The sequence below is a fragment of the Coregonus lavaretus genome, assembly GCF_964263955.1.
Source record: "Coregonus lavaretus genome assembly, chromosome: 5".
Classification (NCBI taxonomy): Eukaryota; Metazoa; Chordata; class Actinopteri; order Salmoniformes; family Salmonidae; genus Coregonus; species Coregonus lavaretus.
In genome coordinates, this window is record NC_139992.1 from 18,322,261 (window position 1) to 18,349,479 (window position 27,219).

The following is a 27,219-nucleotide window of genomic DNA, read 5'->3' on the forward strand; positions in this document are numbered from 1 at the left end:
CATAGAATCGAACCACTTCTGGGAAAATTGGAAAACTAAACAAACAACAACACGAAGAGTTATCTATCCAAAACGGATATGTATGGGTAAACCACTTCTCCAATCTTTTTGGCCCTATAACAAAGAACAAACAGCAAAAACATATACATGATCAAATACAAATCTTAGAATCAACTATTAAAGACTACCAGAACACACTGGTGTACATTGAATGAACTACAGGACAAAATACAAACCATCCAACCCAAAAAGGCCTGTGGGGTTGATGGTATCCTAAATTAAATGATAAAATATACAGACCACAAATTCCAATTGGCTTTACTTACATTTTTTAACATCATCCTCAGTTCTGGCATCTTCCCCAATATTTGGAAGCAAGGACTGATCACCCCAATCCACAACAGTGGAGACAAATTTGACCCCAATAACTACCGTGAGATATGCGTCAACAGCAACCTTGGGAAAATCCTCTGAATTACCATTAACAGCAGACTCATACATTTCCTCAGTGAAAACAATGTACTGAGCAAATGTCAAATTGGCTTATTACCAAATTACCATACGACAGACCACGTATTCACCCTGCACACCCTAATTGACAAACAAAACAAAACAAAGGCAAAGTCTTCTCATGCTTTGTTGATTTCAAAAAAGCTTTCGACTCAATTTGGCATGAGGGCCTGCTATACAAATTGATGGAAAGTGGTGTTGGGGGGAAAACATACAACATTATAAAATCCATGTCCATAAACAACAAGTGTGCGGTTAAAATTGGCAAAAAACACACACATTTCTTTCCACAGAGCTGGGGGGTGAGACAGGGATGCAGCTTAAGCCCCACTCTCTTCAACATACACTACAAGTCAAACGTTTGGACTGCAGAGTGAAGGAAAAACAGCCAACAAGTGCTCAGCATATGTGGGAACTTCTTCAAGACTGTTGGAAAAGCATTCCAGGTGAAGCTGGTTGAGAGAATGCCAAGCGTGTACAAAGCTGTCATTAAGGCAAAGGGTGGCTATTTGAAGAATCTCAAATATAAAATATATTTTGGTTTGTTTAACACTTTTTTGGTTACTACATCAAATCAAATCACATTTTATTGGCCACATGGGCCGAATACAACAGGTGCAGACATTACAGTGAAATGCTTACTTACAGCCCTTAACCAACAGTGCATTTATTTTTAATAAAAAAGTAGAATAAAACAACAACTAAAAAGTGTGGAGAAAAAAAGAGCAGAAGTAAAATAAAATTACAGTAGGGAGGCTATATATACAGGGGGGTTCCGGTGCAGAGTCAATGTGCGGGGGCACCGGCTAGTTGAGGTAGTTGAAGTAATATGTACATGTGGGTAGAGTTAAAGTGACTATGCAAAAATAATTAACAGAGTAGCAGCAGCGTAAAAACATGGGATGGGGGGGGGGGGGGGGGCAGTGCAAATAGTCTGGGTAGCCATGATTAGCTATTCAGGAGTCTTATGGCTTGGGGGTAGAAGCTGTTGAGAAGTCTTTTGGACCTAGACATGGCACTCCGGTACCGCTTGCTGTGCGGTAGCAGAGAGAACAGTCTATGACTAGGGTGGCTGGCGTCTTTGACAATTTTGAGGGCCTTCCTCTGACACTGCCTGTACATAAACAACAAGTGTGTGGTTAAAATTGGCAAAAAAACACACACATTTCTTTCCACAGAGCCGGGGGGTGAGACAGGGATGTAGCTTAAGCCCCACTCTCTTCAACATACACTACAAGTCAAACGTTTGGACTGCAGAGTGAAGGAAAAACAGCCAACAGGTGCTCAGCATATGTGGGAACTTCTTCAAGACTGTTGGAAAAGCATTCCAGGTGAAGCTGGTTGAGAGAATGCCAAGAGTGTACAAAGCTGTCATTAAGGCAAAGGGTGGCTATTTGAAGAATCTCAAATATAAAATATATTTTGGTTTGTTTAACACTTTTTTTTTTACTACATCAAATCAAATCAAATGTTATTGGCCACATGGGCCGAATACAACAGGTGCAGACATTACAGTGAAATGCTTACTTACAGCCCTTAACCAACAGTGCATTTATTTTTAATAAAAAAATAGAATAAAACAACAAAAAAGTGTTGAGAAAAAAAGAGCAGAAGTAAAATAAAATAACAGTAGGGAGGCTATATATACAGGGGGGTACCGGTGCAGAGTCAATGTGCGGGGACACCGGCTAGTTGAGGTAGTTGAAGTAATATGTACATGTGGGTAGAGTTAAAGTGACTATGCATAAATAATTAACAGAGTAGCAGCAGCGTAATTGATGGGGGGGGGGGGGGCAGTGCAAATAGTCCGGGTAGCCATGATTAGCTATTCAGGAGTCTTATGGCTTGGGGGTAGAAGCTGTTAAGAAGTCTTTTGGACCTAGACATGGCACTCCGGTACCGCTTGCCGTGCGGTAGCAGAGAGAACAGTCTATGACTAGGGTGGCTGGAGTCTTTGACAATTTTGAGGGCCTTCCTCTGACACCGCCTGGTATAGAGGTCCTGGATGGAAGGAAGCTTGGCCCCAGTGATGTACTGGGCCGTACGCACTACCCTCTGTAGTGCCTTGCGGTCGGAGGCCAAGCAGTTGCCATACCAGGCAATCCATCTAGACACCGCTGCCCTAGAGCACACAAAAAACGATACATACCTCGGCCTAAACATCAACGCCACAGGTAACTTCCACAAAGATATGAACGATCTGAGAGACAAGGCAAGAAGGGCCTTCTATGCCATCAAAAGGAACATAAAATTTGACATACCAATTAGGATCTGGCTAAAAATATTTGAATCAGTTATAGAACCCATTGCCCTTTATGGTTGTGAGGTCTGGGGTGCACTAACCAACAAAGAATTCACAAAATGGGACAAACACCAAATTGAGCATGCAGAATTCTGCAAAAAATATTCTCAGTGTACAACGTAAAACACTGAATAATGCATGCAGAGCAGAATTAGGCAGATACCCGCTAATTAACAAAATCCAGAAAATAGTTAAATTCTACAACCACCTTAAAGGAAGCGATTCCCAAACCTTCCATAAAAAGCCATCACCTACAGAGAAATGAACCTGGAGAAGAGCCCCATTAGCAAGCTGGTCCTGGGGCTCTGTTCACAAACACAAACAGACCCCACAGATCCCCAGGACAACAACACAATTAGACCCAACCAAATCATGAGAAAACAAAAATATAATTACTTGACACATTGGAAATAATTTACAACAAAACAGAGCAAACTAGAATGCTATTTGGCCCTAAACAAAGAGTACACAGTGGCAGAATACCTGACCACTGTGACTGACCCAAAATCTTTGGACTATGTACAGACTCAGTGAGCATAGCCTAACTATTGAGAAAGGCCGCCGAATGCTATTTGGCCCTAAACAAAGAGTACACAGTGGCAGAATACCTGACCACTGTGACTGACCCAAAATCTTTAGAATATGTACAGACTCAGTGAGCATAGCCTTACTATTGAGAAAGGCCACCGAAGCAAGAACTGGCTCTCAAGAGAAGACAGGCTATGTGCACACTGCCCACAAAATGAGGTGGTAACTGAGCTGCACTTCCTAACTTCCTGCCAAATGTATGACCATATTAAAGACACATATTTCCCTCAGATTACCCAGACCCACAATGAATTCGAAAACAAATCCAATTTTGATAAACTCCCATGTCTATTGGATGAAATACCACAGTGTGCAATCACAGCAGCAAGATTTGTGACCTGTTGCCACAAGAAAAGGGCAACCAGTGAAGAACAAACACGATTGTAAATACAACCTATATTTATGTTTATTTATTTTCCCTTTTGTACTTTAAATATTTGCACATCATTACAGCACTGCATATATACATAATATGACACTTGTATTATTTTGGAACTTTTGTGAGTGTAATGTTTACTGTACATTTCTTAGTGTTTATTTCACTTTTGTTTATTATCTACAGTGGGGAAAAAAAGTATTTAGTCAGCCACCAATTGTGCAAGTTCTCCCACTTAAAAAGATGAGAGAGGCCTGTAATTTTCATCATAGGTACACGTCAACTATGACAGACAAAATGAGAAAAGAAAATCCAGAAAATCACATTGTAGGATTTCTAATGAATTTATTTGGAAATTATGGTGGAAAATAAGTATTTGGTCAATAACAAAAGATTCTCAATACTTTGTTATATACCCTTTGTTGGCAATGACACGGGTCAAATGTTTTCTGTAATTCTTCACAAGGTTTTCACACACTGTTGGTGGTATTTTGGCCCATTCCTCCATGCAGATCTCCTCTAGAGCAGTGATGTTTTGGGGCTGTCGCTGGGCAACACGGACTTTCAACTCCCTCCAAATATTTTCTATGGGGTTGAGATCTGGAGACAGGCTAGGCCACTCCAGGACCTTGAAATGCTTCGTACGAAGTCACTCCTTCGTTGCGCGGGCGGTGTGTTTGTGATCATGTGGTCCTCTGTAGCTCAGCTGGTAGAGCACGGCGCTTGTAACACCAAGGTAGTGGGTTCAATCCCCGGGACCACCCATACACAAAAAATGTATGCACGCATGACTGTAAGTCGCTTTGGATAAAAGCGTCTGCTAAATGGCATATTATTATTATTATTATCATTGTCATGCTGAAAGACCCAGCCACGTTTCATCTTCAATGCCTTTGCTGATGGAAGGAGGTTTTCACTCAAAATCTCACGATACATAGCCCCATTCATTCTTTCCTTTACACGGATCAGTCGCAGAAAAACAGCCCCAAAGCATGATGTTTCCACCCCCATGCTTCACAGTAGGTATGGTGTTCTTTGGATGCAACTCAGCATTCTTTGTCCTCCAAACACGACGAGTTGAGTTTTGACCAAAAAGTTATATTTTGGTTTCATCTGACCATATGACATTCTCCCAATCCTCTTCTGGATCATCCAAATGCACTCTAGCAAACTTCAAAAAAGTTATATTTTGGTTTCATCTGACCATATGACATTCTCCCAATCCTCTTCTGGATCATCCAAATGCACTCTAGCAAACTTCAGACGGGCCTGGGCATGTACTGGCTTAAGCAGGGGGACACGTCTAGCACTGCAGGATTTGAGTCCCTGGCGGCGTAATGTGTTACTGATGGTAGGCTTTGTTACTTTGGTCCCAGCTCTCTGCAGGTCATTCACTAGGTCCCCCCGTGTGGTTCTGGAATTTTTGCTCACCGTTCTTGTGATCATTTTGACCCCACGGGGTGAGATCTTGCGTGGAGCCCCAGATCGAGGGAGATTATCAGTGGTCTTGTATGTCTTCCATTTCCTAATAATTGCTCCCACAGTTGATTTCTTCAAACCAAGCTGCTTACCTATTGCAGATTCAGTCTTCCCAGCCTGGTGCAGGTCTACAATTTTGTTTCTGGTGTCCTTTGACAGCTCTTTGGTCTTGGCCATAGTGGAGTTTGGAGTGTGACTGATTGAGGTTGTGGACAGGTGTCTTTTATACTGATAACAAGTTCAAACAGGTGCCATTAATACAGGTAACGAGTGGAGGACAGAGGAGCCTCTTAAAGAAGAAGTTACAGGTCTGTGAGAGCCAGAAATCTTGCTTGTTTGTAGGTGACCAAATACTTATTTTCCACCATAATTAGCAAATAAATTCATTAAAAATCCTACAATGTGATTTCCTGGATTTTTTTCTCTCTCAATTTGCCTGTCATAGTTGACGTGTACCTATGATGAAAATTACAGGCCTCTCTCATATTTTTAAGTGGGAGAACTTGCACAATTGGTGGCTGACTAAATACTTTTTTTCACCACTGTATTTAACTTGCTTTGGCAATGTAACCATATGTTTCCCATGCCAATAAAGCCCCTTAAATTGAAATAGAATTGAGAGAGAGCAAGCGAGAGAGAGAGAGAGAGAGAGGGGGGGGGGGATTGAGGGTTCAGGAGCCTCACATTAATTCCAGATGTTTGAACTGAGTAATACCAGCTCATGTTGTCACTGTACTACTAGGATCATTACTCCAGCCTGAATTAGTCTAAATCAGTGGCAGATTGTTCACAAGGCATTCCAAAAATCACACACCAAATAAGGACATGTCAGTTGGGCTGAAAGACATTACTATATCTCAGTCATGAGACAGTCATGAATGTGAAATGTTAAGTACGTCTTTGGAAAGACAGAGAAGTGCTTTATTACATTATATGTTATGAATGCCGATGTGTATTCACTATTCGTGGAGGTGGCAGGTGAGGAAGATTTGGTTGAAAGCAAACTGGTAGTGCAGTGCAGAATTCAAAACTGCTGATGAACTGCCTCTTGAGTCTAAGCCTTTGGTTTAGACTAGTTTTATAATTTGTAGAGTAGCTCTCTATTTGTCCACAGCATGATTCCATATATTCTTCTGAAATATTAACACAGAAGTACTGTAATTTTTTTGCTGTTATTATGGTGGCGATCTGACACAATTACAATCATGGTCTTGACTCAGACTCTCACCTCTCGCCCCCCTCCCGGTCTTGGTCTTGACTCGGTCCCCCCCTCCAGTCTTGGTCTTGACTCGGACTCGATTTGCTCCAGTCTTGACTCGGTCTCGCTTTAGGTGGTCTGAACACAACACTTGGTGGAACATGAAGTCTCTAGCATAATTGGCAATCAGAGACTAATCAAGTTCCATTACATTAGATTTGGACACTTAGACCTGCTACCTCCATCCTTTCTCTTTTCTTCTCTTTACTTTATTTGCTTTTTCCATTACTTCTGTTGGAAGAACACCACATGATAAGCCCAAGAGCATAACACCAAATATTTGCTATGTTGTGTGTAGTCTCTCTCACAAAACACTTGTTTTAACCACCACCATTCAGCCAAGTGGACAAACCCTCCCTCTACCCTCCACCTAAAATAACTGAGCAGGCAATTGTCCCAGCAGACCACTGGTAAAACCAGCACTGGCTCTGCATGATTTATTTAGGGCTACACCGTGGGAATAATACCTGTTTGTTTGCAGGAGATTATTAGCGCACAAGCAAACACACACACAGTTGATCAATATTTGTTTGTAGTTACTGCAAATATTGATGTACAGAAATTAATGGAAACCGAAAAGAAAAGAAAAAAATCCTGACAGATGCTAAATTCCTCCCAAATTACTCAGCAGGTCATTAACTTAAATTCACATCATGTTCCAAACGGACCAATATGGGAAAATACCGTCGACAGACAGACATTCCCCACGGTCTTGCCCTGTAGGATAACATTCCCTGTTTCCTGACACTCAATCATTGTCCATTTTAATTTGCTTCTTAAAATAACATATAAATTGCCTAATTCCATTCCTTCTGAATGAACTTCATGAAATCCAATCAAATTGTATTTGTCACATGCTTCGTAAACAACAGTAAAATACTTAGTTATGGCCCTTCCCAACAATGCAGGCGTGTGTGTCTGCTTCAGTCAGTCAGTCAGTCACCAGATCTCAAACCAATTGAACACTTATGGGAGATTCTGGAGCAGCGCCTGAGACAGAGTTTTCCACCACCATCAACAAAACACCAAATTATGGAATTTCTTGTGGAAGAATTGTGTTGCATCCCGCAAGTAGAGTTCCAGACATTTGTAGAATCCATGCAAAGGCGCATTGAAGCTGTTCTGGCCCAACGCCCTATTAAGACACTTTATGTTGCTATTTCCTTCATTTTGGCAGTTAACTGTGTGTGTGGATTTGATTCAAGCCGTTCTGAAACTTTTCACTGAGTTGTACTGTTAATTCCAGGGTACACATCTCTCTCTCTTAGTTTTACTGGTGTGTGCGTAGGAGGGTTCATCGCGGGTTGGAGGGTTGGGCTATGAGTTTGGGGAGCAGCATGCGCCCGCCGCTCGCCAGAGGTTCAAAGCTGAGAACTTTCACGTCACGGAATTTAGCCATGAGCCTGATGTAGGGTCGCGCACTGACAGACCTACGGACGCAGGCAACAAGAGTTGAACGCTCAGTCTCTATTCAACTGCCATTCTAAAGTTGTTATCGTGATGTACAACTTTTCTCTGTTTTCTTGACTTTGAATAATCGAAAAGTTTGACCTTTCTTTTGTTTCCAGCTGCCATCAACTGAAGTCTCTTCGTGTTGGAAAAGTTTGTGTTTTATTACAAAAATGGAGCGAAAGAAGCCGGGTATTATTTATTGCTGTTGGAGCGTTCTTCTCGCTTGGTGCTGTAGTCTCACTGACTGTTACAATCTGGACGTAGACCATCCCGTTAGTTTTAGAGGCCCAAATGGATCTTTATTTGGATATTCTGTATTGTTACATAAGAACAAGCAAAACACATGGTAAGTGGTTAAAACATTTAGTTGGCTTTTCTTTTCTTTTTTACGTTAGTCATAAAACACTCACTGAATAGGCTACACACATTTATTATACTAAAAAAAATTAAAGGTTCCTGGAGGATCGTGTAGTGGTTCTTCAAATTGAAACTCTGTGATGTGTTAATTAGGGAGTCTATGAACACAAGGACCATTTTGACCAGAAACCGCCCATTTAGGCTGTCCAGTTGCCCTTTGACAACTTTTGGAGTATGAAATATATATATATTTTTATATCCCACAGTTGGGATATTGATGTGTGTAAAACTGTAACGTTAGTGAATGGTTGGCTGATGATGATTTCCATAATTGTCTGTTATAGGTTATTAATCGGAGCTCCAGTTGCGAATTCAACTTTCGATCCATCCCTTAAAAAACCAGGAGCAATTTATAAGTGCAGCATCTCAGGCATTAGAGAATGTCAGCAAATATCAACAGGTTTGTATTATTGATGTATTGCATATCCACTCAACTTTACAAAGAAAGAATCTGTGCGACCTCTATGTTAAAAATGAAGTGGTTCTGTTTATTTGACAAAAGTGGTTTGGGGTATTTGTTCACTGACATTGGATTATAAGAAAGCATAAACATTTTCTTCATGTTTTAATCGAAGCGTTTATAAGGCAATATTACTGGTCATGGCAACTTCTCATATCTTGCTCTTGTTCTCCCTCTCTCTTTCTCTACATGTGGTGTGTGCGTGTGTGTGCGCGTGTGTGCACTACAGGTGTGGACAGTTGTGGGAAGACTTGCTTCTCTGAGAGTGACAACCAGTGGCTCGGAGTCAGCCTGTCTAGACAGCCCAGTGATGGCCATGTATTGGTATGTTAAGTCACTCAATCAATCAAATTGATTTATAAAGCCCTTTTTACATCAGCAGCTATCACAAATTGTTTTACAGTGATGGCCATGTATTGGTATGTCAATTAGTCAGAGTAGGGGTACACAAATGTTACAACCCATTCTCAATAGTCCAGTGATGGCCATGTATTGATATGTAACAGTACAGTGAAATACGGTCTTTGTGCCCATTCTGAGACCTAAATAATGGGATGGCAACATCTTGTATTGGTGAACTTTGTTTAAACTAGAAACAAGGCTAGCATAATTTGCAACCCTATCAGACATATCAAATGAGCCCATATTACTCTGTCACTAGTTAGAAAACCCACAAAATGTACATGTTTTGTTTAGCCCTGTAGTCTATTGTTGGTGAACGTTATTTTGGAAACTACACTATATATATTCAAAAGTATGTGGACACCCCTTTAAATTAGTGGATTCGACTATTTCAGCCACATCTGTTGCTGACAGGTGTATAAAATCGAGCACACATTGTCAGTAGACTGTCCTTACTGAAGAGCTCAGTGACTTTCAACGTGGCACCATCATAGGATGCCACCTTTCCAACAAGTCAGTTCATCAAATATCTGCCCTGCTAGAGCAGCCCCAGTCAACTGTAAGTGCTGTTATTGTGAAGTGGAAATGTCTAGGAGCAACAATGGCTCAGCCGCGAAATGGTAAGCCACACAAGCTCACAGAACGGGACCACCAAGTGCTGAAGCGCGTATCTCATAAAAATCGTCTGTCCTCGGCTGCAACACTCATTACTGACAGGAAGCAACATCAGCACAAGAACTGTTCGTTGGGAGCTTCATGAAATGGGTTTCCATGAAAGAGCAGCCGCACACAAGCCTAAGATCACCATGCGCAATGCCAAGCGTCGGCTGGAGTGGTGTAAAGCTCGCCGCCATTTTACTCTGGAGCAGTGGAAACATGTTCTCTGGAGTGATGAATCACGCTTCACCATCTGGCAGTCCGACTGACAAATCTGGGTTTGGCGGATGCCAGGAGAACACTACCTGCCTGAATGCATAGTGCCAACTGTAAAGTTCGGTGGAGGAGGAATAATGGTCTGGGGCAGTTTTTCATGGTTCGAGCTAGGCCCCTAAGTTTCATGGACACAAAAATGAATGCACGCACGACTGTAAGTCACTTTGGATAAAAGCGTCTGCTAAATGGCATATTATTATTATTATTATTATGGAAATCTTAACACTACAGCATACAATTACATTCTAGACGATTCTGTGCTTCCAACTTTGTGGCAACAGTTTGGAGAAGGCCCTTTCCTGTTTCAGCATGACAATGCCCCCGTGCACAAAGCGAGTTCCATACAGAAATGGTTTGTCGAGATCGGTGTGGAAGAACTTGACTGGCCTGCACAGAGCCCTGACCTCAACCCCATCAAACACCTTTGGGATGAATTGGAACGGCGACTGCGAGTCAGGCCTAATCGCCCAACATCAATGCCCGACCTCACTAATGCTCTTGTGGCTGAATGGAAGCAAGTCCCCCGCAGCAATGTTCCAACATCTAGTGGAAAGCCTTCCCAGAAGAGTGGAGACTGTTATAGCAGCAAAGGGGGGACCAACTCCATATTAATGCCCATGATTTTGGAATGATTTGTTCGACGAGCAGATGTCCACATACTTTTGGTCATATAGTGTAGCTGCTGGAGAGGGCTTGCATTATGTCACTCGTTAGAAGAACCACAGAGTTGACATGTTTTGTGTGTAGCTTATTCCATTGTTGCTCCATTCCTCCTCTGAAACAGTTGCATTTAATCCAAAACATCTGTGCTGCTTCTCGTTCCTCAGGCATGTGGGCATCGTTGGAAGAACGTGTTCTATTCCAGGAATGACAACCAGAACAAGCTGCCTCATGGTGTCTGCTACAGATACGAAGCTGACCTCAAACAGTCTCAACCACTTATCCCATGCTATAAAGGTACACCGTCTTTCTGTTTAGTACCTGGAAAACTACCTTCTAATTGTTGTGAGACTTTTCTAGACCCATGGGGCGGCGCACAATTGGCCCAGCGTCGTCCAGGGTAGGGGAGGGAATGGCCGGCAGGGATGTAGCTCAGTTGGTAGAGCATGGCATTTGCAACGCCAGGGTTGTGGGTTCAATTCCCACAGGGGGCCAGTATGAAAAACAAAATTATTATGTATGTACTCACTAACTGTAAGTCGCTCTGGATAAGAGCGTCTGCTAAATGATTAAAATGTAAATGTACCCCGAAGAAGGCACATAGTGCTGAAACATTGCTTCTTCACAGATGATTGGGAGTATGCAGTCTGCATGTTTTAATTTTACAGAGACTAGCTAGATACTCACAGAAAAGTAGCCTAACCCATTAGCTACAGGCCTACCATTGTGGCCTATACACAAGCATATCAATCAGTCAATAACCAAGGAGAAACAGGAGTAATCCATATGTTTTTATTCTCACCATGACCAAGGCCACTCCTGTAGTTAACCTGCACTGAGAGCTTGTTTACACTAAGTTTGCTTGATCTATTTGTCTAAATGAAATTACATGTGTCTCTTTCCAGATCATCAACGGAAGTTTGGTGAAGACTACGGATCATGCCAAGCAGGAATATCCAACTTTCTGACTGAGGTATTAATTAATCTAGATATTATTTTTAGACCTATAGTTCAGGGTTCCTCAACTGGCAGCCTGCGGGCCAAATTTGGCCCCCAAAGTTTAAAGAGCAACGCTGTAGAATACTGTAGAAACACCAGGAAATCAGCTCCAAGTGATCCAAGTATTCCCATGCATAATAGAGAGACACGTGATCATATACAAATGTAAGCAATGTTTGAAATGATGATGTTTTAAACATTATATATGTTTGGGCTTCTTGCGGTCAATTTGCAGTCTACAAATGATTTGTATTTATGTTCCGGCCCCGCGACACTCCGCTCAAGAAAAAATTGGCCCGCGGCTGAATCTAGTTGATGATCCCTGCTTTAGTTTATGTGAAGCCTATGCTGGTAATACACATAATTCACAAACTTCAATGCACATACAGTAAATCACAAACATACATCACAAACTGCCATTCTATAATGTATGTTTTGTGTTGTTTTTCTTCAGGACTTGATAATAATGGGAGCCCCTGGGACATCGTACTGGACTGGGTCTGTCCTGGTCTACAACACCTCCAGCAGGGTCCTGTCTGCCTATGTGGATGACGACAGCACTGTCCTCTATGGCAGTTACCTGGGTACGTATCTGTAATACAACATATGGCACATTAATTACATTAATAATAATATGGTTGGAGACAATCAGAAGGACTTGTCTTGTTGTCACACGTCTCATTTGTTTTTCTGCTGAGGCTGTAAGTTGGTGAAGTGTAACGTAATGGAATTTGAAGAGGAAGCATGCTTTTTGTGTGTGCTTGTGTGTTGAGAGAACATGCTCTGTGTGTGTGAACAGGAAGCTGATTGTCAGGTGCATACACACACTGTTGCACACACACACATAAGCACACACACATACGCTATTGCTCAATATTTGCTCAATTGTAGTTACTGCAAATAATGATGTTGTCTCTCTGTCAAGGGTATCCACATCAGTGTTTTTAACCGAAGTAGCGACTACAAAAATCGCCTTTTTCAAACATGCTTTTATGCATGGAAATACCATGTAGCCAGTTTTAAAACTCATATCAAAGTAATGTTGTTCGCTCATCAAGCCAGTCACAGTGTGGCTTGTTGCTCTTATCTCTTATACAGTGAGGAAAAAAAGTATTTAGTCAGCCACCAATTGTGCAAGTTCTCCCACTTAAAAAGATGAGAGAGGCCTGTAATTTTCATCATAGGTACACGTCAACTATGACAGACAAAATGAGGAAAAAATATCCAGAAAATCACATTGTAGGATTTTTAATGAATTTATTTGCAAATTATGGTGGAAAATAAGTATTTGGTCAATAACAAAAGTTTCTCAATACTTTGTTATATACCCTTTGTTGGCAATGACAAAGGTCAAACTTTTTACATTTACATTTACATTTTAGTCATTTAGCAGACGCTCTTATCCAGAGCGACTTACAGGAGCAATTAGGGTTAAGTGCCTTGCTCAAGGGCACATTTACGTCATTTAGCAGACGCTCTAGTCCAGAGCGACTCACAGATTGATGCATTCACCCTATAGCCAGTGGGATAACCACTTTACAATTTTTTTTTTTTTTTTTTTTTTTTTTTTGGGGGGGGGGGGTGGGGGGGTAGAAGGATTACTTTATCCTATCCCAGGTATTCCTTAAAGAGGTGGGGTTTCAAATGTCTCCGGAAGGTGGTGAGCGACTCCGCTGTGTGTGTGGGGGGGGGGGGGGTAGAAGGATTACTTTATCCTATCCCAGGTATTCCTTAAAGAGGTGGGGTTTCAAATGTCTCCGGAAGGTGGTGAGTGACTCCGCTGTGGGGTGGGGTGGGGGGGGGGGGGGGGGGGTAGAAGGATTACTTTATCCTATCCCAGGTATTCCTTAAAGAGGTGGGGTTTCAAATGTCTCCGGAAGGTGGTGAGCGACTCCGCTGTGTGTGGGGGGGGGGGGGGGGGGTAGAAGGATTACTTTATCCTATCCCAGGTATTCCTTAAAGAGGTGGGGTTTCAAATGTCTCCGGAAGGTGGTGAGCGACTCCGCTGTGTGTGTGGGGGGGGGGGGGTAGAAGGATTGCTTTATCCTATCCCAGGGATTCCTTAAAGAGGTGGGGTTTCAAATGTCTCCGGAAGGTGGTGAGTGACTCCGCTGTCCTGGCGTCGTGAGGGAGCTTGTTCCACCACTGGGGTGCCAGAGCAGCGAACAGTTTTGACTGGGCTGAGCGGGAACTATGCTTCCGCAGAGGAAGGGGAGCCAGCAGGCCAGAGGTGGATGAACGCAATGCCCTCGTTTGGGTGTAGGGACTGATCAGAGCCCGAAGGTACAGAGGTGCCGTTCCCCTCGCTGCTCCAAAGGCAAGCACCATGGTCTTGTAACGGATGCGAGCTTCAACTGGAAGCCAGTGGAGTGTGCGGAGGAGGGGGGTGACGTGAGAGAACTTGGGAAGGTTGAACACCAGACGGGCTGCGGCATTCTGGATGAGTTGTAGGGGTTTAATGGCACATGCAGGGAGGCCAGCCAACAGCGAGTTGCAGTAATCCAGACGGGAGATGACAAGTGCCTGGATTAGGACCTGTGCCGCTTCCTGTGTAAGGCAGGGTCGTACTCTCCGAATGTTGTAGAGCATGAACCTGCAGGAGCGGGTCACCGCCTTGATGTTAGCGGAGAACGACAGGGTGTTGTCCAGGGTCACGCCAAGGCTCTTCGCACTCTGGGAGGAGGACACAACGGAGTTGTCAACCGTGATGGCGAGATCATGGAACGGGCAGTCCTTCCCCGGGAGGAAGAGCAGCTCCGTCTTGCCAGGGTTCAGCTTGAGGTGGTGATCCGTCATCCATACTGATATGTCTGCCAGACATGCAGAGATGCGATTCGCCACCTGGTTATCAGAAGGGGGAAAGGAGAAGATTAGTTGTGTATCGTCAGCGTAGCTATGATAGGAGAGGCCGTGTGAGGATATGACAGAGCCAAGTGACTTGGTGTATAGGGAGAAAAGGAGAGGGCCTAGAACTGAGCCCTGGGGGACACCAGTGGTGAGAGCACGTGGTGCGGAGACAGCTTCTCGCCACGCCACTTGGTAGGAGCGACCGGTCAGGTAGGACGCAATCCAGGAGTGAGCCGCGCCGGAGATGCCCAGCTCGGAGAGGGTGGAGAGGAGGATCTGATGGTTCACAGTATCAAAGGCAGCAGACAGGTCTAGAAGGACAAGAGCAGAGGAGAGAGAGTTAGCTTTAGCAGTGCGGAGAGTCTTGTTATCAGTATAAAAGACACCTGTCCACAACCTCAAACAGTCACACTCCAAACTCCACTATGGCCAAGACCAAAGAGCTGTCAAAGGACACCAGAAACAAAATTGTAGACCTGCACCAGGCTGTACTATAGGGAATTTTTCTGTAAGTCTTCACAAGGTTTTCACACACTGTTGCTGGTATTTTGGCCCATTCCTCCATGCAGATCTCCTCTAGAGCAGTGATGTTTTAGGGCTGTCGCTGGGCAACACGGACTTTCAACTCCCTCCAAAGATCAACTCCCTCCAAAAATAATTTTGACCCCACAGGGTGAGATCTTGCGTGGAGCCCCAGATCGAGGGAGATTATCAGTGGTCTTGTATGTCTTCCATTTCCTAATAATTGCTCCCACAGTTGATTTCTTCAAACCAAGCTGCTTACCTATTGCAGATTCAGTCTTCCCAGCCTGGTGCAGGTCTACAATTTTGTTTCTGGTGTCCTTTGACAGCTCTTTGGTCTTGGCCATAGTGGAGTTTGGAGTGTGACTGTTTGAGGTTGTGGACAGGTGTCTTTTATACTGATAACAAGTTCAAACAGGTGCCATTAATACAGGTAACGAGTGGAGGACAGAGGAGCCTCTTAAAGAAGAAGTTACAGGTCTGTGAGAGCCAGAAATCTTGCTTGTTTGTAGGTGACCAAATACTTATTTTCCACCATAATTTGCAAATAAATTCATTAAAAATCCTACAATGTGATTTTCTGGATTTTTTTCTTCTCAATTTGTCTGTCATAGTTGACGTGTACCTATGATGAAAATTACAGGCCTCTCTCATCTTTTTAAGTGGGAGAACTTGCACAATTGGTGGCTGACTAAATACTTTCTTCCCCCACTGTATTAAAGTTGTACTAATGTTGTACTGGTGTTGTACTAACGTTATGATCCTTCATTTCATCAACAGGCTACTCGGTTGGCGCTGGCCACTTCTTTCACCCTGACTCCACAGAGATCGTTGGAGGTGCGCCCCAACACAGGCAGACTGGTAAAGTAAGAGTTCATTCAATTCCTGTTTTTCCTTTTACCCTCGTCCCCATCACTCCATCACCTGCCTGTAGACAGGATGCACAGTACCAACACTAAGCAGGGGGTAATAAAGTGGTAAGTACAATGCAGTATGTGTGTTTAAATCACCATCCAGACGGATGCAAAATATATGATGCATCGGGCATTCCTCCTTCTGCTGGTGAAATGTATGTGTTGCTGAAAAGACCATGGCTGTGTCCCAAATGGCACCCTATTCCCTATAGTGTACTACTTTTGACCAGAGCCCTATGGGGGTGCCATTTGGGGGACACACACCATGTGTTGTGTTAGCTGCTCTGGTCTGTCTATTACTGTTGTAAGATCTTGTGGTGATAGGTCCTCTGTTGATTGATGGCACTAAGGCAGAAATAGCTGAAAGGATTTGGTTGTAAATATATTTAAAGTTAAGTAATTTAGTAGAAGCTCTTTTTCCAGAGCGACATACAGTCACTGCATTCAATCAAGGTAGATACTATGTGGGCAGGTAACTGTATATGAGCGATAGATTGATGACATATAGTTACCTCTGCTTCTGCTATACGTACTGTATAAGTTGGTATGTCTGCTAAACTTATATAAATGTATCTCTGCAGAAAGAGGAAGTGGGGAATCATTATGTCATGAGGCAATTCAGTGCACATTTTATGGAGGAATCGTTTATTTTGGGGGGGATGTACAAGTTGGCAGTTCTTAATGGCCTTACCAAATGCATCCCCCACAGGAGTGTTAAGATGACAGATGAAATATATTTCATAAGTAGAAAGCAGATGATGTCTGTGTGGGTATTGTGATACAATCTAAGTACTGTATGCATTTCTCCACCTGTGTACTCATCCTTAGTTGGCTTTAAGTCCTGATCTGACCAGGTGTTTTCTCTCCACTTCTCCAGGCCTACCTATTCAGAGCTGAAGAAAACATGCTGAAGATCATCAGTGAAGTCAAGGGAAGCAAGGTGAAAATTAGTAGCCAGATATCTTTTACAATTTAGTCATTTAGCAGACGCTCTTATCCAGAGCGACTTACATTAGTGAGTGCATATATTTTCCCCCGTACTGGTCCCCCTTGGGAACCCTGGCATTGTAAGCACCTTGCTCAACCAACTGAGCCACACGGGACCAATCTCCATTGGACATGCTCTTTAGTCTAGGACGAGGTTTACATTTTAGTCATTTAGCAGACACTCTTATCCAGAGCGACTTACAGTTAGTGAGTGCATACATTCTTTATTTTTTTTTCATACTGGCCCCCCGTGGGAATCGAACCCACAACCCTGGCGTTGCAAATGCCATGCTCTACCAACTGAGCTACAGTGAGGGAAAAAAGTATTTGATCCCCTGCTGATTTTGTACGTTTGCCCACTGACAAAGACATGATCCGTCTATAATTTTAATGGTAGGTTTATTTGAACAGTGAGAGACAGAATAACAACAACAAAATCCAGAAAAACGCATGTCAAAAATGTTATAAATTGATTTGCATTTTAATGAGGCAAATAAGTATTTGACCCCTCTGCAAAACATGACTTAGTACTTGGTGGCAAACCCCTTGTTGGCAATCACAGAGGTCAGACGTTTCTTGTAGTTGGCCACCAGGTTTGCACACATCTCAGGAGGGATTTTGTTCCACTCCTCTTTGCACATCTTCTCCAAGTCATTAAGGGTTCGAGGCTGACGTTTGGCAATTCGAACCTTCAGCTCCCTCCACAGATTTTCTATGGGATTATGGTCTGGAGACTGGCTAGGCCACTCCAGGACCTTAATGTGCCTCTTCTAGAGCCACTCCTTTGTTGCCTTGGCCGTGTGTTTTGGGTCATTGTCATGCTGGAATACCCATCCACGACCCATTTTCAATGCCCTGGCTGAGGGAAGGAGGTTCTCACCCAAGATTTGACGGTACATGACCCCGTCCATCGTCCCTTTGATGCGGTGAAGTTGTCCTGTCCCCTTAGCAGAAAAACACCCCCAAAGTAGAATGTTTCCACCTCCATGTTTGACAGTGGGGATGGTGTTCTTGGGGTTATAGGCAGCATTCCTCCTCCTCCAAACATGGCGAGTTGAATTGATGCGAAAGAGCTCGATTTTGGTCTCATCTGACCACAACACTTTCACCCAGTTCTCCTCTGAATCATTCAGATGTTAATTTGCAAACTTCAGACGGCCCTGTATATGTGCTTTCTTGAGCAGGGGGACCTTGCGGGCGCTGCAGGATTTCAGGATTTCAGTCCTTCACGGCATAGTGTGTTACCAATTGTTTTCTTGGTGACTATGGTCCCAGCTGCCTTGAGATCATTGACAAGATCCTCCCGTGTAGTTCTGGGCTGATTCCTCACCGTTCTCATGATCATTGCAACTCCACGAGGTGAGATCTTGCATGGAGCCCCAGGCCGAGGGAAATTGACAGTCTTTTGTGTTTCTTCCATTTGTGAATAATCGCACCAACTGTTGTCACCTTCTCACCAAGCTGCTTGGCGATGGTCTTGTAGCCCATTCCAGCCTTGTGTAGGTCTACAATCTTGTCCCTGACATCCTTGGAGAGCTCTTTGGTCTTGGCCATGGTGGAGAGTTTGGAATCTGATTGATTGATTGCTTCTGTGGACAGGTGTCTTTTATACAGGTAACAAGCTGAGATTAGGAGCACTCCTTTTAAGAGTGTGCTCCTAATCTCAGCTCGTTACCTGTATAAAAGACACCTGGGAGCCGGAAATCTTTCTGATTGAGAGGGGGTCAAATACTTATTTCCCTCATTAAAATGCAAATCAATTTATAACATTTTTGACATGCGTTTTTCTGGATTTTTTTGTTTGTTATTCTGTCTCTCACTGTTCAAATAAACCTACCATTAAAATTATAGACTGATCATTTCTTTGTCAGTGGGCAAACGTACAAAATCAGCAGGGGATCAAATACTTTTTTCCCTCACTGTACATCCCTGCCGGCCATTCCCTCCCCTACCCTGGACGACGCTGGGCCAATTGTGCGCCGCCCCATGGGTCTCCCGGTCGCGGCCGGCTACGACAGAGCCTGGATTCGAACCAGGATCTCTAGTGGCACAGCTAGCACTGCGATGCAGTGCCTTAGACCACTGTGCCAGTGTCTGTGTCTGGGAAACCAGTCTTTAATGTCTCAGTTCTTAATGTCTTGATTTTGACACAGAACTAGATCATACCTCCTCACTGCAAAAACACTTTGTGACAACTGCTGATGTTAAAATGGCTTTAAAAATACATTTGGTTGATGTAATTGACTATATAGACATAAAACCTGTTTTCCTATACTGTAGCTGGGCTCATATTTTGGTGCCAGTGTGTGTGCCGTGGACCTGAATGGAGATGGCCTGTCTGATCTACTGGTAGGAGCTCCCATGTACAGCACCATGAGAGAGGAGGGACGAGTCCATGTCTACATCAACCAAGGAGCTGTAAGTACTGGGATCTTTCATATTCGTTTTTCCTTCAATTCAATACAACTTTATATGTATCCCCTCAAGGAAATTAAGAAAGGCAAGATACTTAAAAGTATCATAATCAACACAACACCCTCCACATAAAAAATACAGTACACAACAGACAACCTTGATTTCCCTGATTCCTCTTCTTGCCTTCTCAAAACTCATTGGAGGAGAAGGTCAAAGGGGAGGGACCTTGGAACTTCTCCTCCAATGTGGCTTGAGAAGGAGGCAAGGAGAGCGGATGCGAGTAATCGAGGAAAAAACGAATTGTGAGAGAGACAACCTTTCTTTCACCCCTATCATGAAAACATTAGTGTGCAGTTATTGTGTTTCGCAAATTGCCTTGGTTCTAAAGTAATTTGATGGCCCATTACCTATTGAAATGTTTACTATAAACTTTGCGAGGCTGTTATAGGGAACACTGTCCCTGAAAATTGCCTTAAATTCAGTTTATTAATAGATTGAATGTCAACAAATGAAAGCTTCGGCCTGTAAACATGTGCTAACTTTGTGACACTGTGCTAACTGGTGCTACTTGGAGGCTGCTCTATAATATGTTGTGTCTCCATAAACACGTATGTGTGACATTCAAAGTAATAATAATAATAATAACTAATAATAAATCAAGTACACCCTCATTAACAATTTGGCAGATATCTCAAATACTTGTTATAACAGAACAACACCAACAGATACTTCCTCACCTCATATATCACACATACTCTTACCATCACAACTTAACCCTGTAGTTCCTATAATATGATAGTTAAGCATCTCATACAATACTGGTGGTGTGCATTGTTATAACAAACACTTTTCAATACCAATAATGGTATCACTTTACATGCTCTTATAACTGTCTAGTAACATCAAGACTACCTATTCAGCTTTCAGAACAATCAGATACTTACTATAGAAAAGCATATGCTCATGAAGTAAATATATTTGTCTTTCATTGTCATTTCTTATTAAAGAAGAGGCTGGAGATACTATATTGCACTGGCAGATGATCTAAAACAACCCAGCATAATGATAGCAGGACCTGAGGACTGTTTCTATGACTGATGAGTTTGTATTACGGAACACTAAACCAGAGGATATCTGCCACATTTACATTGTTCCACTAAGGACCAGGCAACTCTGAATGACATGACTAACTTCATTACCAACCTAATGACTAAATAACTGCAATTACACAAAAGCTTAGCTAGCTGCTTCCCCCATATATCTACATCAGTAAATTACATGTATTTTTTTCTACATATTTTTTTTCTCAGGCTAATATGAAGGAAGCAGAGTTTCAGTTGGCTGGAAGCAAGTCGTATGCTGCCAGATTTGGGGAGACCATAACAGATCTGGGAGATATTGATGACGATGGCTTTCCTGGTGAGTTTTAATCATTATTTTAGCAAAGATGCATAACAATTGAAATGGTAATGATGTGATATTCCAAGTAGGTGGTGTTCTAAGCATTGGGTGCTTATTGTTGCACAAGCAAATCTCCCCATGTTTTAGTTAAACGCATTAGCAATCTTCCTCAGGAGAAACTAGACTAGAGTAAGTGGTACTGTTGGGTAACTGGCGGTACAGAGATATACACCATATAACAGCCACGCTTCACACTGAGCAACACCACACACCAACCAGCTAACTACATCCCCATAGCTGATCAGAGGGCCTCAACGCACTTCCAACTGCCACTTACACCAGCCTAATTGCCCGTTCCTTAACACACACACACACACACACACACACACACACACACACACACACACACACACACACACACACACACACACACACACACACACACACACACACACAGTGTCCCAGGCGTCAGTGTAGACTAGCCATAGGTTAGAGCACTTGCAGCCAGTCTGAGAGGAGTGCCTGGCCTGCCTGGTGTTATTTAGGTCATAATGCATTATGTCCCTGTAAACCTGTAAGTTAACCTAAGTGTGTGTCCAAAAAAGCACCCTATTCTCTATATATAGTGTGCTACTAGGGAATAGGGTGCCATTTGAGATGCATCCTAAGTTAACCCCTGACTGACTGACTGTAAATATGTTCCAGATGTGGCGGTGGGGGCTCCGCAGGAGGAAGAGCTGCGTGGGGCTATATATATCTACAATGGGAGGAAGACAGGGATCTCACAGACCTACTCTCAAGTATGTACACAGCTATGGCTATGTCACAGCTGCTGTTTGTCTGCAGGCTTCAGGGACAGGAGATTACTGGGAGGAAAGAAGGGAGGCAAGAAGGAAGGAAATAAATATTAGGGAGGGAGGGAGTAGGGATGTCAGGAATTGAAGGGAGGGAAGGAGGGGGTCAGGTTCTCACTTCTCTGACCAATTATTAGGGCCAGGAGATTACTGGGAGGAAAGAAAGAAGGGGAAGAAGAGAGGGAAGGAGTGAGGGAGGGAGGGAGGGGAGGAAGGAAGGAAGGAAGGAAGGAAGGAAGGAAGGAGGGAGGGAGGGAGGGAGGGAGGGAGGGAAGGAAGGAAGGAAGGAAGGAAGGAAGGAAGGAAGGAAGGAAGGAAGGAAGGAAGGAAGGAAGGAAGGAAGGAAGGAAGGAGGGAGGGAGGGAGGAAGGAAGGAAGGAAGGAAGGAAGGAAGGAAGGAAGGAAGGAGGGAGGGAGGGAGGGAGGGAGGGAGGAAGGAAGGAAGGAAGGAAGGAAGGAAGGAAGGAAGGAAGGAAGGAAGGAAGGAAGGAAGGAAGGAAGGAAGGAAGGAAGGAAGGGGGGTCTTGGTCTTCCTCCCCCTGACCAGTGCTCTCCCCCATCCTACTGTGACAGATGCTCCTTTGTTTTTTTCTGTGTGCTCTCAGACAGTCAGAAGGGAGTTCCTGACTCTGAATTGCTGCAATTTTCTAAAACTGTTTGGTCCCCTGCTTTTCTCTGTCTGAGCATGAGACATACCATGAAGATAACTCAATTTATACTGAATATGTAAATAGATACTGTCAATGTGCAGTACAACCTCTTAGAGAAAATGCAGTTACTGTGTATCCAAATATAGAGATATTACATTGCTTGCATTTCAAAGATCCATGTATTAGGGGGAAAAAAGAAGTTGAAATGTCGACTGTACAGCTTGCATTTTATAGTCATAGAAAGCTCTATTGTTAGGGGGGGAGGGAAAGAAGTGTATTTATATTTATTATGGATCCCCATTAGCTGTTGCCAAGACAGCAGCTACGCTTCCTGGGGTCCAGCAAAATTAAGGCAGTTATATACAATTAAAAAAACATTACATTACATTTCACAACAGATTTCACCACACATTAAGTGTGTGCCCTCAGGCCACTACTCTACTACCACATATCTACAACACAAAATCCATGTGTAATCCATGTGTACGTGTGTATAGTGCATATGAGTACAATAGTGTATAACGTGTGTACAGTACAGAGGGTTGTTAGCTGTATGAATAATCAAGCTGTTCTTGTTTCATCATCAGAGGATCACCGGGTCTCTTCTGGGTAATGAGTTAAAGATGTTCGGCCAGTCAGTTTCCGGAGGCATCGATGTTGACGGAAACGGTTACCAAGGTAGCGTTCCCTTTCCTGACTGTCACCGTTGTGTAGAGTACTTCCCCCCAGTACAATGTTTGAGTCTGTCTCTGTTTCTTTACTGCTGACTAGAACAGAACACACTGTAATGTCCTGCTATGATGTCACACATGCTGTCTTAAATTAGTAAGGTCGTCAAAACACAAAACATGGCAGTGTTGGAAACAGAACTGAGGACGGGATGGGGAAATATGTGTGCGTGTATGCATGCGGGTGGGTATGCGTAAATATGTGTTGCTACCCAGAGAAAATTGGGCGGTGGGAATATCCTGGGTTTATGGGCCCCGTGTAGCGCAGTTGGTAGAGCATGGCGCTTGCAACGCCAGGGTTGTGGGTTCATTTCCCACGGGGGGCCAGTATGAAAGAAGTATGAAAATGTGTGCACTAACTAACTGTAAGTCGCTCTGGATAAGAGCGTCTGCTAAATGACTCAAATGTAAACATGTTTATGAGGGGGTTTTCTATCACTAGGTGGTCAGATGGCTGTCTGCTCTCTCAATTCTTCTCATCTTCCACAAGTCGTACTCAGTAAACTAAACAGGATATCCTGTAGACTCACTGACAGAGAGAGGCTCTTAGACTTCTCTGTTAGTCAACTCTTTAGTTTGGCCATCCTCTCAACTAGTACATTGTTAAAGTATTGTGTACTGTCTGTCTCCAAAAAACGTTTTAAAAAAATTGTGTTGTATGTGTTAGTTGTTGTTTCTATAGATTTATTCGTAAGGCAAGAGTTACATACTTATCTCAAAACAAAACACATCAGTTGAGTACAGTTGATATCTTGTTAGAAGTTAAAACAGGAATTGTAGAAAAAGTCTGAGATGTTGAGTCGAAATGATTGGATTTGTATTAGGGAGTACATTACTGATAATTGTTACAGTACGCTGCTCTGGGATAAGAGTTGCATTAATTGGCCAAATAAACATAGGAAATGCCCCAAACAAGATTGCCAGTTTAATATTGCACTGTTACAGATTATACTGAGATATCCTCCCTATGAAAAGCCTGTTAAAGTGATTGGCATGCTTAGTAACTACTGGAGTCAACAGGGTGCATACATTTTGTCTGCAGGCTGATGTGGACTGAATAAATGAATGACTGAATGAATGACAAATGAGACTGAAGTTTACCAGCTGTTCTAAACTGATGAACAAACTGTGTTACTGCTTTTAACAAGTCTAGATAGTCTTGTGGGTACAGCAGGAATGAGAGGTTTACAGATAGAATATGGCAGGAAATTGCGTGTTCAAGATATCGTCTTCTCTAACCCACAGACATTGCTGTAGGGGCCTTCCTCTCGGACTCCGCTGTGGTTCTGAGGTAAGACCCTGAACATGGAGAAATGTCAAACACATCCACAAGATAACTGATCTATTAGCAGGAATTCCTGCATTGTTACATGTCACGTAGATGTAGGTTAAAGGGTAAACTTTCACTCATAGGGGTGAACTTTTTATTTTACTTTAACTGGTTTAGATTTTTAGATTTTGACCTAATTCGCACCTGTTCTGGTCCATATATGTACCATATTTTAAGCCTTCTGTATTACGTTTTGGTATGTTTTGAATCTTTTTTGGCCTTCTGGCCCATAGAGCCACAATATCGTAGATATCCATGTGCATTGGTTACTGTGTTGATGTGTTGTTATTTATGTTGATATGTTGTCGTTGCCCTCCAACAGGACTCGTCCGGTGGTAGTGGTTGAGGCCTCCATGCCCCTGCCTGTCAGTGTGAACCGCTCTGTAGCTCTGTGTTCTGACAACGGTCTTCCTGCTGTCTGCATCAACGCTACAGTCTGCTTCAGGGTCCGTGCTCGACGCTACAACGGACTCATAGGTGAGCAGACCCTCCCTCTTAGCCCTGCACTGTGAAACCAACCTGTCTATTTGCACTGTGTTAATCGTTACATTAGTGAAGGTTATATACACAGCAGTGGCACTAACAAACAAAAGCCAGTTTTGGTTCTAGTGTGTGTACTTAATAGTGACCAAAAACACATTTCTCAACCGTGCTATAGTACTGCAAGCATAATTATGATACTAGTTTGTATGAGTAAAATGGTATAATGTACAAAGTCTAGTCTCTTGTGTCTCTTAGGAAATAGTGATGAAAGCCCCTGCCCTGGACAGGTTGACAGAAAACACTGTTGTGTCCGAGACAACCATATTCTGTTTCCTTATCTCTGAAAGTCTCTCCATATTATCACTAGTCCCTGAGGCCTGGGGCAGTTGGTCCAGTATGTTAACCCCATCTGAAAGAATGCAGAGCATTCCTTTGGTGAAAGTGTCCGTTACAGCCATTAAGGCTCTGGCCCAGCCCTGTCCTGATAGATAAACTGGGGGTGGGACTGGGGCTGGGGTTGAGTCTGGGGCTGGGGCTGGGGTTGAGTCTGGGACTGGGGCTGGGGTTGAGTCTGGGACTGGGGCTGGGGTTGAGTCTGGGACTGGGGCTGGGGCTGGGGTTGAGTCTGGGACTGGGGCTGGGGTTGAGTCTGGGGCTGGGGCTGGGGTTGAGTCTGGGACTGGGGCTGGGGTTGAGTCTGGGACTGGGGCTGGGGTTGAGTCTGGGACTGGGGCTGGGGTTGAGTCTGGGACTGGGGCTGGGGCTGGGGTTGAGTCTGGGACTGGGGCTGGGGTTGAGTCTGGGACTGGGGCTGGGGTTGGGGTTGGGGTTGAGTCTGGGGCTGGGGTTGGGGTTGAGTCTGGGGCTGGGGCTGGGGTTGAGTCTGGGGCTGGGGCTGGGGTTGAGTCTGGGACTGGGGCTGGGGTTGAGTCTGGGACTGGGGCTGGGGCTGGGGTTGAGTCTGGGACTGGGGCTGGGGTTGAGTCTGGGACTGGGGCTGGGGTTGGGGTTGAGTCTGGGGCTGGGGCTGGGGTTGAGTATGGGACTGGGTTTGAGGCTGGGGCTGACGCTGGGGCCAGGGTTGATGCTGGGGTGAGGTTGGGTCTTGGTCGATGTATGTCTGGGGCCCTGGTTTATACGAACTCTGGGTGCTCTCTGAAACGAAATACTGTTACCTTCCTTCCTTCCTTCCTTCCTTCCTTCCTTCCTTCCTTCCTTCCTTCCTTCCTTCCTTCCTTCCTTCCTTCCTTCCTTCCTTCCTTCCTTCCTTCCTTCCTTCCTTCCTTCCTTCCTCTACCATAGAGCTGCAGTATAACCTGACAGCCGACACGCACCACAAGGAGTCTTTCCCCTCCCGCTTCCATTTCCACGGCAACGGGACGTCCAACGCTACGACAGGGCAAGTCAAGGCCAGACACGACCAGCTGACCTGCGTCACCCACCAGGCCTTCATGAGGGTGAGTCAGAGGTCAGGGTTTAGAGTTCAAAGGTTAGGGGTTGAGAGGTCAACAGCTGTAACCACTGAGAGGTGTTTCCAGGTCTTCCTTAGGAAAGAGGTCTTCAGACCTCAATTGGACTTCCTATTTAAATAAAGGTTAAATAAAAACCACCACAGACACTACAACACTGACTGAGTCAGTTATTATAGGACTGACTATATGGTGTCATGCTTCCGCCAGACATCAAAGAACTGACCTTAAGTCAGTTTAAAGCTAGATTTAAATACATCTGAGTCGGAGCAAGGTCAACAGCTGTTAACACAGCAGACACTACAATCACTGACTCAGAGTCAGTCAGTCAGTATTGGACTGACTACATGGTATCATGCTGCTTAAAAAATTGTACTTCAAGTCAGTTTCGACTGTGGTGTGGAGTCACTGACTCAAAGTCAATTAGTATAGGACTTCATGCATGACAACATGCTGTGGCCAGACATCAAAGAACTGACTTCAGGCCAGGTCAGCATGCTGATAGACATCAAATAACTATGAGTCAGCGGAGTAGAGGAACATCAGGCAGGGTCTGATGGTCATAGACCTGCTTTACCTTTTAGACAACAAATCATTGGCTTACTATCAGGATGGACCATCAGTTGGGTAGATACAGTGCCTTCAAAAGTATTCACACCCCTTGACTTTTTCCCCATTTCGTTGTGTGACAGCCTGAATATAAAATTGATTACATTTAGATTTTGTGTCACTGATCTACACATAATACCCCATAATGTATACGTAAAAATGTATGCACACATG

The 27,219-nt window shown here is 43.8% G+C and overlaps 1 protein-coding gene across 1 annotated transcript in view; it reads left to right on the forward strand.

Annotated features, from left to right (window-relative positions):
* Nucleotides 1–7,895: 7,895 nt before the first annotated feature.
* LOC311129006 (integrin alpha-4-like) overlaps nucleotides 7,896–27,219 on the forward strand; it is a 35,811-nt gene continuing 16,487 nt past the window's right edge. The window contains exons 1-15 of the mRNA XM_084161243.1: nucleotides 7,896–8,311; nucleotides 8,667–8,782; nucleotides 9,072–9,166; nucleotides 11,005–11,134; nucleotides 11,743–11,810; nucleotides 12,291–12,420; nucleotides 15,986–16,071; nucleotides 16,997–17,059; nucleotides 19,387–19,524; nucleotides 20,832–20,940; nucleotides 21,628–21,722; nucleotides 23,014–23,104; nucleotides 24,400–24,445; nucleotides 24,807–24,961; nucleotides 26,270–26,424. Coding sequence (XP_084017369.1) covers nucleotides 8,136–8,311; nucleotides 8,667–8,782; nucleotides 9,072–9,166; nucleotides 11,005–11,134; nucleotides 11,743–11,810; nucleotides 12,291–12,420; nucleotides 15,986–16,071; nucleotides 16,997–17,059; nucleotides 19,387–19,524; nucleotides 20,832–20,940; nucleotides 21,628–21,722; nucleotides 23,014–23,104; nucleotides 24,400–24,445; nucleotides 24,807–24,961; nucleotides 26,270–26,424 — 1,653 coding nt within the window. The 5' untranslated portion in view covers nucleotides 7,896–8,135. The remainder of the gene's footprint in view (nucleotides 8,312–8,666; nucleotides 8,783–9,071; nucleotides 9,167–11,004; nucleotides 11,135–11,742; nucleotides 11,811–12,290; nucleotides 12,421–15,985; nucleotides 16,072–16,996; nucleotides 17,060–19,386; nucleotides 19,525–20,831; nucleotides 20,941–21,627; nucleotides 21,723–23,013; nucleotides 23,105–24,399; nucleotides 24,446–24,806; nucleotides 24,962–26,269; nucleotides 26,425–27,219) is intronic.